A 16,243-nucleotide genomic window follows, 5' to 3' on the forward strand; every position below is an offset into this window, starting at 1 on the left:
ACATAGTCTCAAGATGAACTTTTACATGAAATTGAACAAATATTCTAATACTTCTAACAAAACTGAAATCCCCTACTTGCTTTAAAGTGAAACTAGGGGCACCTGGTTGGCTCAGCTGGTTAAGCATTTGACTTCGGCTCAAGTCATGATCTCACGGCTTGGCTCATGAGTTCGAGCCCCATGTCGGGCTCTGTGCTGACAGCTCAGACCCTAGAGTTGCTTTGGATTCTGTGTCTCCCTCTCTCTCAGCCCCTCCCTGACTCATGCTCTGTCTGTTTCTCTCTCAAAAATAAATAAACATTAAAAAAATAAACAAACTAAAAAGTATCATAAATTAGACTTAATTTTGTAGTAACTATGTTCACAAAAGACATTTTAAAATTACCATACATTTTCTATAGGCTAAGAATTTATATAAGACAGGAAATATGTTTTTAAGAAAAAAAAATAGTGTCTCAAGTAGAGAATTATAAATTAAGAAGCAATGAAATTCAAATAAAAATGGCTACGCAGGGATGCCTGGGTGGCTTAGTCAGTTGAGCATCTAACTCTTAAATTTTGGCTCAGGTCATGATCCCAGGGTCATAGGATCGTGCCCCACATTTGGCTCTGTGCTGAGCATGGAACATGCTTAAGATTCTCTCTCCTCTTTCCCTCCCTTTTCTTTCTCCCCCGCTCACATGCTCTCACTCTCTCTCTGTCAAATAAAAAAAAGCTAAGTAAAGTTAATCTTATTATGCTGCCATTAACTTTTTATAAAAATGTCTTATAAATAGATAACTTCCAGAAATGTTTGCATATTTTCACCTCACCCTAAAAAAATCACATTATGAATAAACATCTTAATCACATATGGAAGAAAAATATTTCAACACTAATTCTGTTTATCTGCCAAAATTCAATTATGAAAATAATTTTGATTTCTCAGCATAAGTCAGATCTCTTCATAATATTATACCACATATTAAACTGGTCTTTTCACTTGAGGAAATGGTAAAAACTCATGGGAGACATAACATTTATAAGCAAATAAAAGAGAGGTTGTTTTATTTGGAATGCTAAATAAAGTAGCAAATTAATAGACTATCAAAACTTGTTTGGATGGGTACCTTTTACTAGAGCAAAATCATTTAAAATTTTTTTAATGTTTATTTTTGAGAGAGCGAGAGAGACAGAGTGTGAGTTGGAGGAGGGGAAGTGGGAGAGGAAGACACAGAATCCAAAGCAGGCTTCAGGCTCCAACCTGTCAGCACAAAGCCCGATACAAGGCTCAAACCCACGAACTGCAAGATCATGAATCTGAGCCAAAGTTGGATGCTTAACCAACCGAGCCATCCAGGTGCCCAAAAAGCAAAATCACTTAACACTTACCAATATAAGCACAGAATTTCCTTGAAAAATTAGCAGCAGCAAGATTAGGGAGTTCAGAAGGGAGACTTTTTTTTATGTTCAAGTTTTTATTTAAATCTAGTTAGTTAACATATAGTGTAATATTAATTTCAGGAGTAGAATTTAGTGATTCATCACTTACATATACCACCCAGTGCTCAACACAAGTGCCCTCCTTAGTACCCATCACCCATTTAGCCTATCCCCCCTGCCCATCTCCCCGCCCATAACCATCAGTTTATCCTCTATATTTAAGTCTTTCTTATGGCTTGCCTCCTTTTTTTTTCTTTCACCAATGTTCATCTGTTTTGTTTCTTAAATTCCATGATAAATGAAACCATATAGTATTTGTCTCATAAGAGAGACTTTTACATATATTAATGTAACATACGGTTAGGGAAAAATTACAAATCAATGGGTAGGAGGAGAATTATGTAATAAACCCTATTTGGTTAGATGATCTTAATTTGGAAAAAATTAGTGCAGGTATCCAATGCATAATAAACATAACAATAAGTTATGATTAAAGAGTTAAAATATATAGAAGTTAAATAGTTAAAAGAAAAGGAAGAAAATAGACTGGTTTATCAAACTTCTGGATGATAGATAACTTTCTAAGCTTAGGAGCAAAATATTTATAAAAGATACATAAATATATAAAATATGTGTGTAAAATATACAAACATGAATATGAATGTAAATATAAATATGATGTGTGTTTTTATATCCATCCAAAAAGAAAAAGAATGATATATTTGGTTAAAAAAATTTTTTTTAAATGCGCGCATGCACACACACACACATTAAGTAAAAAATGAAAATAAAAAAAGAAAGAAAACCATCATTGATATAAAAAGAGAGTAAAAGATGGCAGGAGAGAAAATATGCCAGAAAAGCAGTTATTATTTTCAAAGAGCTCTTGTAATCTGATATAAAATATATGCCCTGACCGATCCATGCAAATGAGCAAAGGACACACAGAAAACTCAAAAGCGGCATTACAAACTGAACATTACATGAATTTATATTCAATCTAAAAGCAAATAAGGAAATTCAAAATATAAGCATAAAATATTTTTAAACTATTAAAATAGCAAATATTTAAAAATACTTGAAACACTAATAAGAAATGCATATATAGAAACAGGTCCTCAAGTTTTTTTCTGGTGAAATTATAAACTGTTTCAATCTTTTCAGAAAGCAAATTGGCAGTATGTACCAAATGTTAAAAACATTGATATCCTTTAAACCAGTGTTTATTTTTAGAAATATATGCTTTTAAAGGTCCAAAATAGGGGTGCCTGGGTGGCTCAGTCAATTAAGCATTGGGCTCTTGATTTTGGCTCAGGTCATGATCTCATGGTTCTTGAGTTCAAACCCCCCATCAGGCTCTGTGCCAACATGGCGGAGCCTGCTTGGGATTCTCTTTCTCCCTTTCTCTTTCTCTCTTTCTCCCTTTCTCTTTCTCCCTTTCATCCTTTCTCTGCTCCTCCCTCCCCCTCTCAAAATAACTTTAAAAAAATAAAAATCTTTAAAGGTCCAAAATATGGAAAAAAGATATATTCAGGATATCATCAAGACATTATTTAGTTTTTATATCATATATATAGGTAAATATATATTTTTTAGCCCTAAAGCCAAACAAAGACAGCTTTGGTATCCAGTAGCAGAAAGGCATTTAAGAGTTAATAAGCTAATTAAACAATTGTTATGGAAACTATTTAGTGACCTGAGAAAGGTTTGGTATGGTAAATGGGAAAACAAAGAATATCAAATGATCTGCATACTACAATTAAAACTTTAAAAAGTTTCTTAAATAGGGGAAAGACGGAGGAGATACAATAGCGAGTACACTGGAGAGGCAAGATTCTTGATAAATTTTTTCTCTTTTCCAAATTTCTATTATGTTATAGGACTTTTGTAAACAAAGCAATCATTTAAAAATCACAATTATTAAAATTATGAATCAATCTAAAAAATATACCTATGCAGGGTATAAAAATATCAAAATACTTTGGCCATAACAAAATTTTAAACACATTTGATTATCATTGAGAGCAGATACTTATGAAAATATATATAATTGTTTTGTCCACTTGCATTATGCAAAATTGTTCTTTTTCATAAACTCTTAGCATCTTCCTCTCTTATATTTATAAATTTAATTCTTTTAATTGAAAATAAATAATTTTAGGGGAGCCTGGGTGTCCAGTCAGTTAAGTGTCCAACTCTTGGTTTTGGCTCAGGTATGATCTCATGGTTTGAGAGACTGAGCAAAGAGCCTGCTTGGGATTCTCCCTCTCTCTCTCTCTCTCTCTCTCTCTCTGCCCATCCCCTGCTCACACACAGACACACACACACACACACACACACTCTCTCTCTGTCTCTCTCTCTCAAAATAAGTAAATAAACATAAAAAAATAAAATAAATCATTTTAATACACATATTTTCACTTCTGTTAATTTCACACTGATTTCTACTATGCGTTCATAGCCATTTAGTTTAACTTGCTTCATATTTATTTATTTTCCAACATTTTATATTTATAAATTTAAATGATTATTTATGAAAGCAAAGCCTTGGAGTATAAGATAAATATTAAGTCATCGAGTAGTGTCTCCTCATGGATTTCTGTTATAAGAATTAATGTTTCGTGGGGGGAAATAATTTTAAGGTACAACAACAACAACAAAAATCACAGTTAAGAAAATGCAAAGCTATAAGTCATATGCTTAAAAGAAAAGGAAGACTGAACCATTTGTATTCAAATCACGCCCCAAAATATGACATAAATGACATGAATTGTATGGAACCTGAATCTCACCAGAAAGTAGATTCTGTGCTACACACTATCACGTAAGTGGATTTCGTGGTTCCTTGGCTCCTTTCCTTTCAGCCATTTGAAAGCTAATTCTTTTTCAAGCCCCAACATTTTAGCTATTACTTCAAAGAGCAACCAGTATGGATGTTCTCTCTTAACTGTTTATCTATACTTGTTAAAACTGTGAGAAGTTGTTAGAGCATTCAGAAAACTCCTTATAGTTGGCTGCTTTTTCTTTCTATATATCAGAGTCCACTTAATGTTAGACTGAGGGATTATAGTAACCAATGTATGTTTTTATGTATTACCTCAATTCATTCAGAATTTCCTCAATGTGCAATGCTGCTCTGCTCATTCAGCATATCGTTGTGGAGCCAGGCTAACTGGTAATTGTCTTTACAACGTTCCAGAGAAATAAAAAGTATACTTTTGAATAAAGTGTTAAATAGAATGACTTAACAGCAGTTCTAAATTCCTACTGGTCTTTATTTAGTCGAAAGTGAGTAGCAGCTTTGAATAAACTGAAAAGGCAAGAGAAAGGAGGAAAGGCCTCATTTTCTCATTGTTCTTCAGTGTATGAAAAATGGAAGTGTACTGAGCAGTTGATGCAGTGATCTGGAACAACTCTAAAATCAAAACGATAATTGTGGATGAATTTGCCTTCCACAGGGAAAACAAAGAAAACTTTAGCTCAAACATCTTTAGACATGGCTTTTAAGGAGCCAGGTCATCTAGACTATTTCAAAAGTTTTTTCAGTTGCTAAGAATGCAACATGTTATTAGAGGCAATACTTTTACTTACTATATGTGCAAACTAGTATGTGAATCTAATACAGTGAATCTGTGCATTACATTTATGCTCATTAATAGGCTTCAGAATATGCTTTATTACTTCAAGTAGTATTTAAAACGATTAATTTTTAAAATTTTTCTGAGAAGTCAAATTTTATTTATCTGGTGCTAAGTCTCCAGGAAGGAATTGCAAAATTGTTCTTAGGCCCAATCTGCACTGATTTCTTTCTTCTTTTCTTTTAGGTTAAAGTTAGTTAACATAGAGTGTAGTATTGCTTTCAGGAGTAGAATTTAATGATTCATCACTTACACCCAGTGCTCCTCCCCAAAAGTGCCCTCCTTAATGTCCATCACCCATTTAGCCCACTCCACACCCTCCTCTCCTCCAGCAACCCTCAGTTTGTTCTCCATATTTAAGAGTCTCTTATGGTTTACCTCCCTCTCTGTTTTTATCTTATTTTATTGTTCCTTCCTTTCCCCTATGTTCGTCTGTTTTGTTTCTTAAATTCCACATGAGTGAAATCATATGATAATTTGTCTTACTCAGCGATCAAAAAAAATGCAATCTTGCCATTTGCAACAATGTAGATGGAACTAGACTGATTTCTAAAGATTAATTTGGCAAAAAGTGGAAAACATACCGAAGAGTGTACATACACATATACACACATATAAGTTTCTAAAGTGAGCTTTGAGGGAAAAAAAAAAAAAAAAAGAAAAACTCCAAACTTAAACAGATCCCTATCCTGTAAGTATCAAATCCAAAGTTTTCTGGCTGGATTTACTTGCTGATTTCTCTACAGGTGAGCCTTCCCTGGCTGTTTGCATGGTTGACTTTCAACATGTAAATCTCAGCTCAAATGCCTACTAACTTTTGATTGCCTGCGTGATAATCAAGAGAAAAATGAGAAATGGGATTCATAAAATCCCTAAGTTCTGACTTCAGCTATTAGCTTCTACCGCACCAGATTTACAAAAAGCAAATGATCAGCTTAATGTAATCCTTAAGTGATAAGCAATGGAAGAGGGAGAGAAAAGCAAAGGATAGCAGGACTCAGAGCCTGCATAATTGAATAGTGATTATAGTACATGCGGGAAACTAGAAATAATATTTTACATTATTTTCATTCCGGCTTTTCCCTATACACACATCTCCATTTTTATTTTTAGTGTTTTTTTGAACAATTCAGATTTTTTTAATGTTTATGTATTTTTGAGAGAAAGAGAGCACGCACACGTGTGGACATGAACCGAAGAGGGTCAGGGAGAGAAAGGGGAAGAGAATCTAAAGCAGGTTCTGCACCGACAGCAGTGAGCCCAAAGTGTGACTCAAACCCAGGAACCATGAGACCATGACCTGAGCCGAAGTCGGACGCTCAGCTGACTGAGCCACCCAGGTGCACCACACCTCTCCATTAGAACATAAAAACTTTGAAGTTTAAAATCAGTAATTATATGTAGCCTCCTTAAATTGTGAAGTATAATGCAAGTAAAAAGAATATATGTCGTTTATATGCAAAAATCTTCCATTCAGTTATGTAATATAATTACTCTTCTAAAATGAAACAGCAAATAACCTGCATTAAAACAGTTACACATATAATTCACTTCAATATTGTAAATGTTACCGTTCAGTGATTTTCTGGGCAAAGGTTAGTTTTCTCACCTTGCACTTTGGACACTTCTGGGCATTCCTCTGCCCATGCTCAATTTCACTGGCCCAGTGACGCAACAACTTGTCCCCTTTTTTGTACTCCTTGCAGTTAACACCTTCATGCCAAGGAGAGTGGCACTTAAAACACCAGACGAATTGGCAAGTGGGGCACTGGATCTGTATAAGGAAAAGTAAGATTAAGCACTGGTAGACATATTGACAGTTCCTAAAAGGATAAGAATGATGATGCTTGAGGAGATTAGCTTGAAGGTTATAATCTGTCCAGACTTAAAATATTACCCCGCTGTAAGATTACACTACAATGAGATGTAACTGTTCTATTATTAAAGGAGGAAAGAATTGCTTTGACATAGATGGTAAGGCTGTTTGTAGACCATACTGGAAATAAACATTGGGACATTCTGGAAATTATTTTGTTTTAAGAAAATCTTCTAGATTGAAGCACAGAGTAAGAGCTGAAGTCCACAATGCTCTGAACCTACAAACTAGGCTGCTGCCCTGAAATTCACATTTTCTTTGAACCAATTTCCCAGGAGTTTCCATTGCTATTACCAATGGCTTCATTAACTTTTATAAAATCAAAGCCCCACAGATGCTCCATCAAATGAAAAACACACTGGCAAATAAACTACTATACCAGCATTTACTAGGTAAATGCCATCTAAAATAAAGGACATGCCTCATTTGCTATTAATCTAAGGGAGTTTAATTATAAAATTAATACAAAGGATCCTATTAGAAATATATCTGTATGGTGATCCTGTGGCCTGTACCTAGGAATCCATCAAAAAAATGTCTTTGCATTTTCACTATGTAGAGGTATATGTGAGAGTATGTGTTTATGTTCATTGAAAATATTTGTTTTCCACTTGATATGGAAGACATTTTTCTTACTTCCTTCATTTTGAATGATAGTGAGGTGTCCCATTCTCATACAATATTTCTGGTGTTCACTCTCCAAGAACATATAGGCATAATTTGAATTTCTCAGCCCTGTTGGATTAAAGTGAATAAAATGTCTCAATATAAACAAAACTGATAACTATTCTCCGTGCTCCTGTATATTATTTCACACAGCATGAGTGAATTTACTGACTACACTTTGAAAACTAGTTAGAATTTCTTTTGGTAAACTGCTGACAATATCTCTGCTTATTTTCTCGGAAAACCACTTTTTTTTTTTTTTTTGACAACAAAGCTTCTGATATAGAGATTAACCAAGGAGAAATTACAATCACAGATCTTATAACTCAAAGCACTGCAGTTTTTACTAATGTCAAGAATAGATAATATTCTTCCTATGTAAACATGAAGTAACAAAAGTACTTTTGCTTTTAATTTATATCAAAACAAAATGTTATTTTGTCAGAAAATTTTAAACATCATGTCTATTTATTTATTGAAATTCTCTTAGGTATAATATTTATACCACTGCATGACATGAAGTATTTATTTTTACCTCCAAAATAATGCTACAAAGTAGATAGAATCGCAAGTTTATAGATAAGGAAAGTAAGGCTCACAGAGATTAAATAACTTGTCCAAAGTAACATAGCAAGTTTGCCTTAAGAAGAAATTTAAACATAAGTTTGTCTAGCTCCAAAGCCAGCAAGAAAGAAAGTATTCTTTCTTCAGCATTTGAAAACAAAAACCATAGAAGTCAAAGCCATGGTTAAGCTATTCAGTAAGTCAGAATTCTTCATGACTACCAACAAAAAGTGAATGTTGAAAATCCTTTTCAAAATTTTATTTACAGAAATTAGGAGACTTCTTGGTTATAAAAAGGAGGCATGTTGCTATTTAGTCATTTAAAGTAATCATTTTTGCCTTCTCTGGTCATTAAAGTTAAATAGTCATTTTAAAGTAAGAAGAATGAGTTGAAGTGGGTAAACTCCAGATAATAAAACAATATAAAACGATCATCTCCCCCTTGTCATTGAACAATGAGGAATAAATGTAAATATCACATGAGGCGTATGAATGTAACTTTCTCATGTAATGAATGAAATGGGGAAGAAGTCAGAAAGACTCGTTTTTCCTCACGTGTCTGCGATTATCAGAAGGACTTGAATATTTAAGTAAATTCCCTTCTATTCAACATGATTCATAATTTTAAATCACTGACCTCTAGCACTGTCAAATAAAAAAAACTTCTTTGCTTTTTAATCAGTCAGATTGTGTTTATGAAATGAACAGAAGAATGAATGAAATGGCACTTTGACACTGGGATTAACTCTGTGGATGTCAGACATCAAAATGGTTCAAGGATCTTTGTGACCAAGTGCTAAACTATCACCCCTATGGATCCCTAATGAAGACAATTAGAACCGTATGACTCTCCTAAGGCACCAGAATGATAAAGAATCTGATACGTGGGTGTCTACACCAGGGACTCAGGCTCCCAACTTTGCATAATAAACAGCTAAGTCCTGTGGCAATCTTCACCAACGCGAACTCGGTGGCAAACTGTGAAAAGAGTTTCGCAGCAAGCTCTCAAATGAAGATGAATAATTTAAATTCAGATCCAACTGCTTACTGTCTCTCACTGAAAACATTAAAATAACTATTGTTTTGCTCTGGAGTAAGATAATAAAAGGATTAATAGTCAACCCCAACAACACTGTTGTTCTATATTGTCTACATGCTAACTGTTTGGTCTGAAGATGCCTTATTCATTGTGACCTTAACCATATTCAAAATTGGCCTTCTATAAAACACAAACAGACATCACTGCTGCATCTTCTTCCACTCCTTTTTTTAATACTTCTTCCTCCACATGAAATGCTGTCTTACAACCACAGCCCTTCCACACGGAGTGCCTGCCTTCTGAGTAATTATATTCATGCAGAGGCCACTACATTCTATCCTTTCTGTCCCAAGTGTGGTTGGAGGGGCAGCTACATCAGCATCGCCTGGTAGTTTGCTGAAAACAAAAATTCATGTCACGGCCCTTACCTACTGAATTAGAGCCTGTATTTTCACAAGGTCCCCTGGTGATTCACATGCATGCTAAAGTTTGAGAAGCTCTGCTCGATACCATCTGACCCTATATCCCTGGTCACAACTGATTACAATAGGGATGAGTCCCTCAGCAAACGCATGTATCCACTGGCTGGCAAGCAGTCTATGGGGTGGCTGGCATGAGTTTGTGTAGCCGGGTGCTCATAGTTGAACAGAGATTAGGAAAGACAGATTTATTCTCTTGAGGAGTGAAATGGGGATACACATAAACTTTACCTTTGCTGTGAAGACAAAGGTGAGAAAAGCTGAGTGAGCACAGTGCAGATCACAGAAGGGAACAACGGACATTCAGGTCCAGTGATGCAACAGAAGGGCTCTCATGCAAACAGAAAGAGTGCCCAGTTCTCTGTATTTTCAGTGGCTGCTGAGGCTGCTTTACTGCCCTTCCTTCTTCCTGTGGAGCCTTGCAGGAAACCTCGTTAACTCAGGTAGCTTGAAAGAAAGTATATCTCTGTCTCTTGTAATTGGAGAAAGTCCAATGAACACAATCTGTCTATTGAAATCTTATCCGGATCAAATACGACTTGCTTGAAGATGTCTTCCCTATTTCTCCCAAAGAGATTCAGTGTCTCTTTTACAGAACTCCCATTAGACATGTAGATGTCTAATCTCCTTAACAGGCTACAAGTTCACTGAGGACAAAGGATGTCTCAGGCATCCTGTGTTTCCTGAGATAAGTAACATAGAACTTCTGGCACATGGCAGGAACTCAAAGTTATTTGTAAAATGAATTATTTTACACACAGGAAGCACTACATATTGGGTAACATTAAATGAATTCAAAGAAAAATCAACATATCTATCTAATTTATGACTAATGGCTGAGATGGTATCATTATTTCTTAGATTACTAGATGATATTTACTAAATATTTTATCCACATGACATTTTACTGAGCATCATGATCATGATCAAACTCTCCTACAAGAGACAGGGGGCTGCAAGTGTTTTAAGAATAAAGTTATCAGAGTTAAGAATCTTGAATAACTTGTCCCAGAATCCATGAAAGATTAAAAAACCTTTATATTACATTTTTGACTTTTGAATTCCTTTAGTTTTTACAGAAATCTGGGCTACAGTGACACTCAGATGACAGGTTAAACCCATCTACTTGCCCTCAGCAAATGGTGTTTTCTCTTGACAGTTCGTCATACCAAATAAAAAAAAAAACCCACAACATAAAAAGAGTTCAAAACCAAAAGGCACCCCAGAAACATCTTTTTTTGGGCTGAAATTCTATACACTCCTATATATATAATTATTTTAAATCACAAAATCATTACTTACTAAACATAAAATACTAGATAATCTCTGTGTATAAATGCAGCATTGCAAATATGAGCTAACTCAGTTTTCTAAGAAGAATTTGTTTTATTAGAACTATAGGTTAAGACAGATACTCAATAATAAAACATATTCACCATTCATTTACCCATTCAAAAAATATTTATTGAGTACCTTCAGGTAGTAGGTACTGAATGTACTGATTTTAGGCACATAAAAAAGAATGAAAATACTTATCCTCAAGGAATTTACTGAAGACAGACAGATACAAACCCAGAGAGCTATAAAACGGTGTCATAACCACTAAACTAGAAGCTTCGACAAGTGGGTGCCATAGCAAAGGTGTTTCAGAGAAGGCTGGAAGAGTAATGTTCAGAGAGAATGTGGCTTGAAGGTTGAGTGGAATGTGTCTGGGGCAAGTGGTAGGGTAACACTTTTGGCAGAGGGCACATCCTAAGCTATCACAGAGGCTGAAAGCACCCAGTGCATGGGGGGAAATAGCAAGTGTTCTAGTATGGCCCAGAGATGTCACCTCAACTGGTTCAATCCTCAGCCTTGCTGAAGTGTCTAATAAACAGAGTCCACTCAGTCTTACATTTATGCTCCTATACTCTTGATGCGTCTCTCAAAATACACTGTGGTCCAGAACTTGCTTACATGAAACATACAACTTATGGCTTTGTCCGTAGCTTAACATGACTTAAGTCTTTGTCAGACTAGGCTGTGCCCTGAAGAAACTGATCAGTATATAAATAATAGAGAAATGGCATGGTTATAAAAAGTTTTATGATAAGATGGTTTTCTTGAAGACAAGAAGATTGTGAAGAAGTACAGGGTACAATAGAGAGGAGAAAAGTATTCGATGCATGGCTTCAAATACTTTCAAAGAAGCACTATTTGCTCCCTTATATGATCAAATCCTAAAGCAAGAGTGGCAGGTTCTCCACATGGGGAAAACATGGCTTGACTTCTTGCCTTGATTCTTAGTCTGTAAGATTAGTCCATTAGTCCCCTTCTACTTGGGATCTCTCCCTGAATATAGTGCCAGTAATATACAGGCTTCATGAGGCACTGTTCCCTGAACACAGTCCAAATGTGGCCCAGTGACCCTTGCCTTAATTTCTCACAGCATGGTGAACCTAAGCTGGAAAATGAAAGGAAAACTTTCCTAGAGGGTAGGGATCAAATGAGGGCAACAAACAAACAGACAAACAAACAAACAAAAAACAAGTTAACACATAAGATAACCTGTATGGAGATATAGTGGTTATTTATATGAATAGCCTTACCGACATCCCTCATATTGATTTCTAGGCTCCTTTTACATATGCAACACACTATTTATCACACAATACATTCACTTTAGTACTAGCTTTCATTTTCAATAGAAAGACATACTCTTCTAGGGGTTCTGTCTTTGCAAAGAGTCCTCTCTCCCTAATTTGAAAAACATTGTTTCATACCAATCCATTTTGCTTCTACCACTTGGAAACACCTTTAAGCATTTGTAGACTTTTCCTCTAAACCTAGAAATCAAGGCCCAGAGAAGAATCTGTCTCAACTTATTTCTTGTTTGAGGACCTACCTCTTCATAGGTGAACATAATTGGCACTGGAAGATTCTGCCCTGATTTAATCCAAAATTACTAGCCAGAGCAGTATGGCATCATTTAATTTTCAATAAGACTTCTATTCTGAGCACAACACAATAAGGCTAATATCTCAGAGTCAACCCACCTAAAGAAGCAGGAGGACCATCTAATTACATAGTGTACGTGGGGAAATGGGACTAATGTCTGTGACCGAAGGTAAAAACAAGAGATAGATCTCAGCCTGAAGGTAACAATGAATTCTTTCAAAACGGAAGGGAATTAGTCTGTAAGTAGAAAGTTTCTTAAAAATGGGAGTGTTGAATCAATGTCTGAATGGCCACCTGTAAGCATTTTGTAGACACGATTTATGCACATGAAGACTGTTGCATTAGGTTCCCGTACAGATCTGAGAGGGTACACATGGCAAGGTAGAAGTACAGAGTATGGTCGGTGAGAAATGCACAGAAATTCCAGACCATTTTAGAACGAGCACCAGACTTGGCTTACTTCTACCCACTCTTCTGCACATGGTCAGAGAGAAATTATTCTTCAGCTTGTCTCTTCTGCTGAAGACCCAAGAGATGATGTAATGAAGTGAAAAAAACAGAAACAGTTTTCAATCTCAATGTAGGTCGGTTTATGGTAGCTATGAGTCTTGATTATAACAATTATTGTAGTTTTTCTAAAACATCAGATGGAGGCTAAAATACTAAATGAATTCTAATATTTGGCCTTTGTTGTTATAAGTTCAAGTAAGGAAACTATAAAATATTGCAGCTAATTTATACATCAAGAAAGCAAACAAAGAACTTTAGTAAAGCACTTCATTAGTAACTAGAGGGGAAAATGCATCCCAATAAAATTTAGTAGATCTGCATCATAGCTGAGTGTTACACATTTTTTTCAAAGTTAGCATATATAACACACCCTTTGTTTAAGCTGGCTTCTTTAAACCAGGGTAGACGACTTCATCTTTATCTCGCGCACAAATCTATGCTAGCAACAATCATTTAAGAAACTACAGCTTGTTTTCTACAGCTCCCAACAACAGTGATGCATTAATGCCAAGAGAAATTGTTGTGTATTATAGCATAAACTGATCTTGCAGGGCTGATGCACAATGTGATTCTCAATTTGTAAACATTGTCCATTTAAAGTGATGGTGTCAGGGAAAAACCAAAGAGCAAAGCAGCATGCTAGCCACACTTTCATGGGAAACCTTTAAAAATTTTTGTACACAGAAAAAAATTCTCAAATTATCTTTACTAAAAGAAAGCTTAAGCATATTTATTTATTTATTTATTTATTCATTTATTTATGAAAATTGTTTATTGGAGGTACACCTGAAGATGTGCAGCTGGCATTTGAATAAAGAATAGGCAGGCCCACAGAAGCAGAAATAGTGGGAAGTCACTGTTAGCACCAAAGAGACAAAGCAGGAAAGAGGTTTCTGCAGCTCAGTGAGAATTAGAAATATGGGGGGATGGGCAAATGAGGAGGGCACTTGTTGGGATGAGCACTGGGTGTTGTATGAAAGTGATGAATCATGGGAATCTACCTCCAAAACCAAGAGCGGACTGTATACACTCTATGTTAGCCAACTTGACAATAAATTGTATTAAAAGAAAAGAGATATGGAGGAAGGACCACCCAGCGGGAGGTACAGTCATAAAGGGACATGGCTACTGCTAGAGCTTTGCATTGAATTAGGAAGGGAGTGAGGAAGTAATGCATCTACTGTTCTCTCCTACCATCTTCCTATTTCCTGCCAATGCCAACATTTGGCTGAACCCAAATAGGAATCAAGATGTTAGGGAATCTGGAGAAGGAGTTCAAAGAGGCAACTTTCTGAAGTACAGAACAGGTCAGAGAGGATTGAATAATAGACACAGGAAGAGGGTAAATTCAGTATTATCAGAATTCCAGCCTTCCAGTTAAGCACATTTCAAAGTATACCAATTACAAACAAAAAAACCCACTGATTTGATTATAAAGCCCTTAGAAAAGTTCTTTTGCCATGCAAGGAAACCATGTATTTGCACAGCTTTATAAAATCTGATTTCTACCCAGAGAGAGGAAAAAAAAGACTGCTAAATATATAAGGTAAGAATATAGAGGGAGTTTCCCCAGGATATTTTATTGGCTTTTTTCTTTCACCTTACAATGAATCAAAGCACCATTTTGTGAATTTTCAAGGTTTTGTTTAATATTTGTGGGAAGAAGAGTGGAGATTATTATTAGTTATGCCTGAAGGAAATCATAAAGAAAATGACCACTATCATGTTTCCTGTGTTGATTATGCATGTCCTTCAACTTACTCCAAATCAGTATGAAAAGGGGGACCATTTCTTCATTTACACCTGGAAATAGGAAGAAAACCTAGGACTGCACATACCTCAGTATTTTACTGAGGAGTATAAAATGACTGCATTTAATCATTTGCAATTCTCTCCTTTTTCCCATGAAAAACCATAACTTTCTCTACCTCCCAAAATATGTGTTATACATTTCTGTGAATTCAGTAACCTCCCTCCTGCCTCAACCTCCTCAAATATTAATGCTTGCCATAAGATCCCTCCTCATGAGATCCATGCTTCTTGGATACCCCTTTGAGGCCCCAAAGGGTCTTCAAACAACATTAGCAACACATTTCAAGCTGAATTTGTTTTTCACTCCTCAAACTGACTCCTCTTTAAGATATAGTCAATATCATCCCTCCTTTACTCCCACCATCCACCAGTCACACAATCTTTTATTCCACCTGTCTTGCTCTTGACTCCTCTATCTTCCTCCCAATAACCTAGGGTTACTCATTCTGTGGCCCCTGCCTAATAATGATGGCAAACATAATAATTTCTAGCAAGTGTTGAACACTTAGAATGTGTCACACATGGTGCTAAGCACTTTAGTGTCACCTTGTTTAATCCTTTCTATGCCCTTTTGGCAGGTACTATTAGTAACCCCAGTAAAAGATGTGAAAACTCACAGGTGCAGAACTAGTATGTGGAAGGCTGAGAGTTTAAATCTAGTTTGAAGCCAGTTCTCTGACCCACCTTTTCCAGCTTGGCAAATTCAACATTTCAAGGCTTAGTCTACTCTTTAATGAAGCCTTTTAAATCTCTCCTGACCTTTCTTCTCCCATGCTCTCAGCATTTTCTATGCACATTTATTACAGTACACATTATTATATATGCATTTTCCCATTTATTAGTTCCGCCAAATATATTTTAGAGTACAGTCTATCAGATACAGGGCTTGGCACAGCTTATCAGCAGTCAGCGAGCCTGGACCTGGCCTCCTAGAAACCAGTGGGAGAGACTTTAAGCAAATAACCACACACATATAACCATAATATCCCAAATGATAGCTGCTATGAAGAAAAACTTCTTCTGGTGGTAATGTGTCTGTCTCCAGGTATCGCATGAACACCATTAAAGCCACAACTTTAGCATTTTAATTTTATCATCACTAATGTGTTCACTACATTGATATGCAGTTGTATTAATAAATTATAGGAACTGTTCAGGCTAGAAATTTGATTTTTAATTGGAAATTGAAATCAACTTTAAAGAAACGAAATGATAAGATATTGTCTCATGACAGGAGTTGCAGGAACAAGAAGATAAATATGGATGAGAAAACCTGGATTTGCACAAAGGCAAGTTTGTC

General features: G+C 35.7%; 1 protein-coding gene across 2 annotated transcripts in view; it reads right to left on the reverse strand.

Moving 5' to 3' along the window:
• Positions 1-16,243, reverse strand: part of RNF217 (ring finger protein 217) — a 124,234-nt gene that overhangs the window by 24,350 nt on the left and 83,641 nt on the right. For both annotated transcript variants that reach the window (XM_027056976.2, XM_027056975.2), the window contains one exon: positions 6,670-6,834. In XM_027056976.2, the coding sequence (XP_026912777.1) occupies positions 6,670-6,834 (165 nt within the window). The remainder of the gene's footprint in view (positions 1-6,669; positions 6,835-16,243) is intronic.

Source organism: Acinonyx jubatus, chromosome B2 (genome assembly GCF_027475565.1).
Source record: "Acinonyx jubatus isolate Ajub_Pintada_27869175 chromosome B2, VMU_Ajub_asm_v1.0, whole genome shotgun sequence".
In the NCBI taxonomy this organism is placed as follows: Eukaryota; Metazoa; Chordata; class Mammalia; order Carnivora; family Felidae; genus Acinonyx; species Acinonyx jubatus.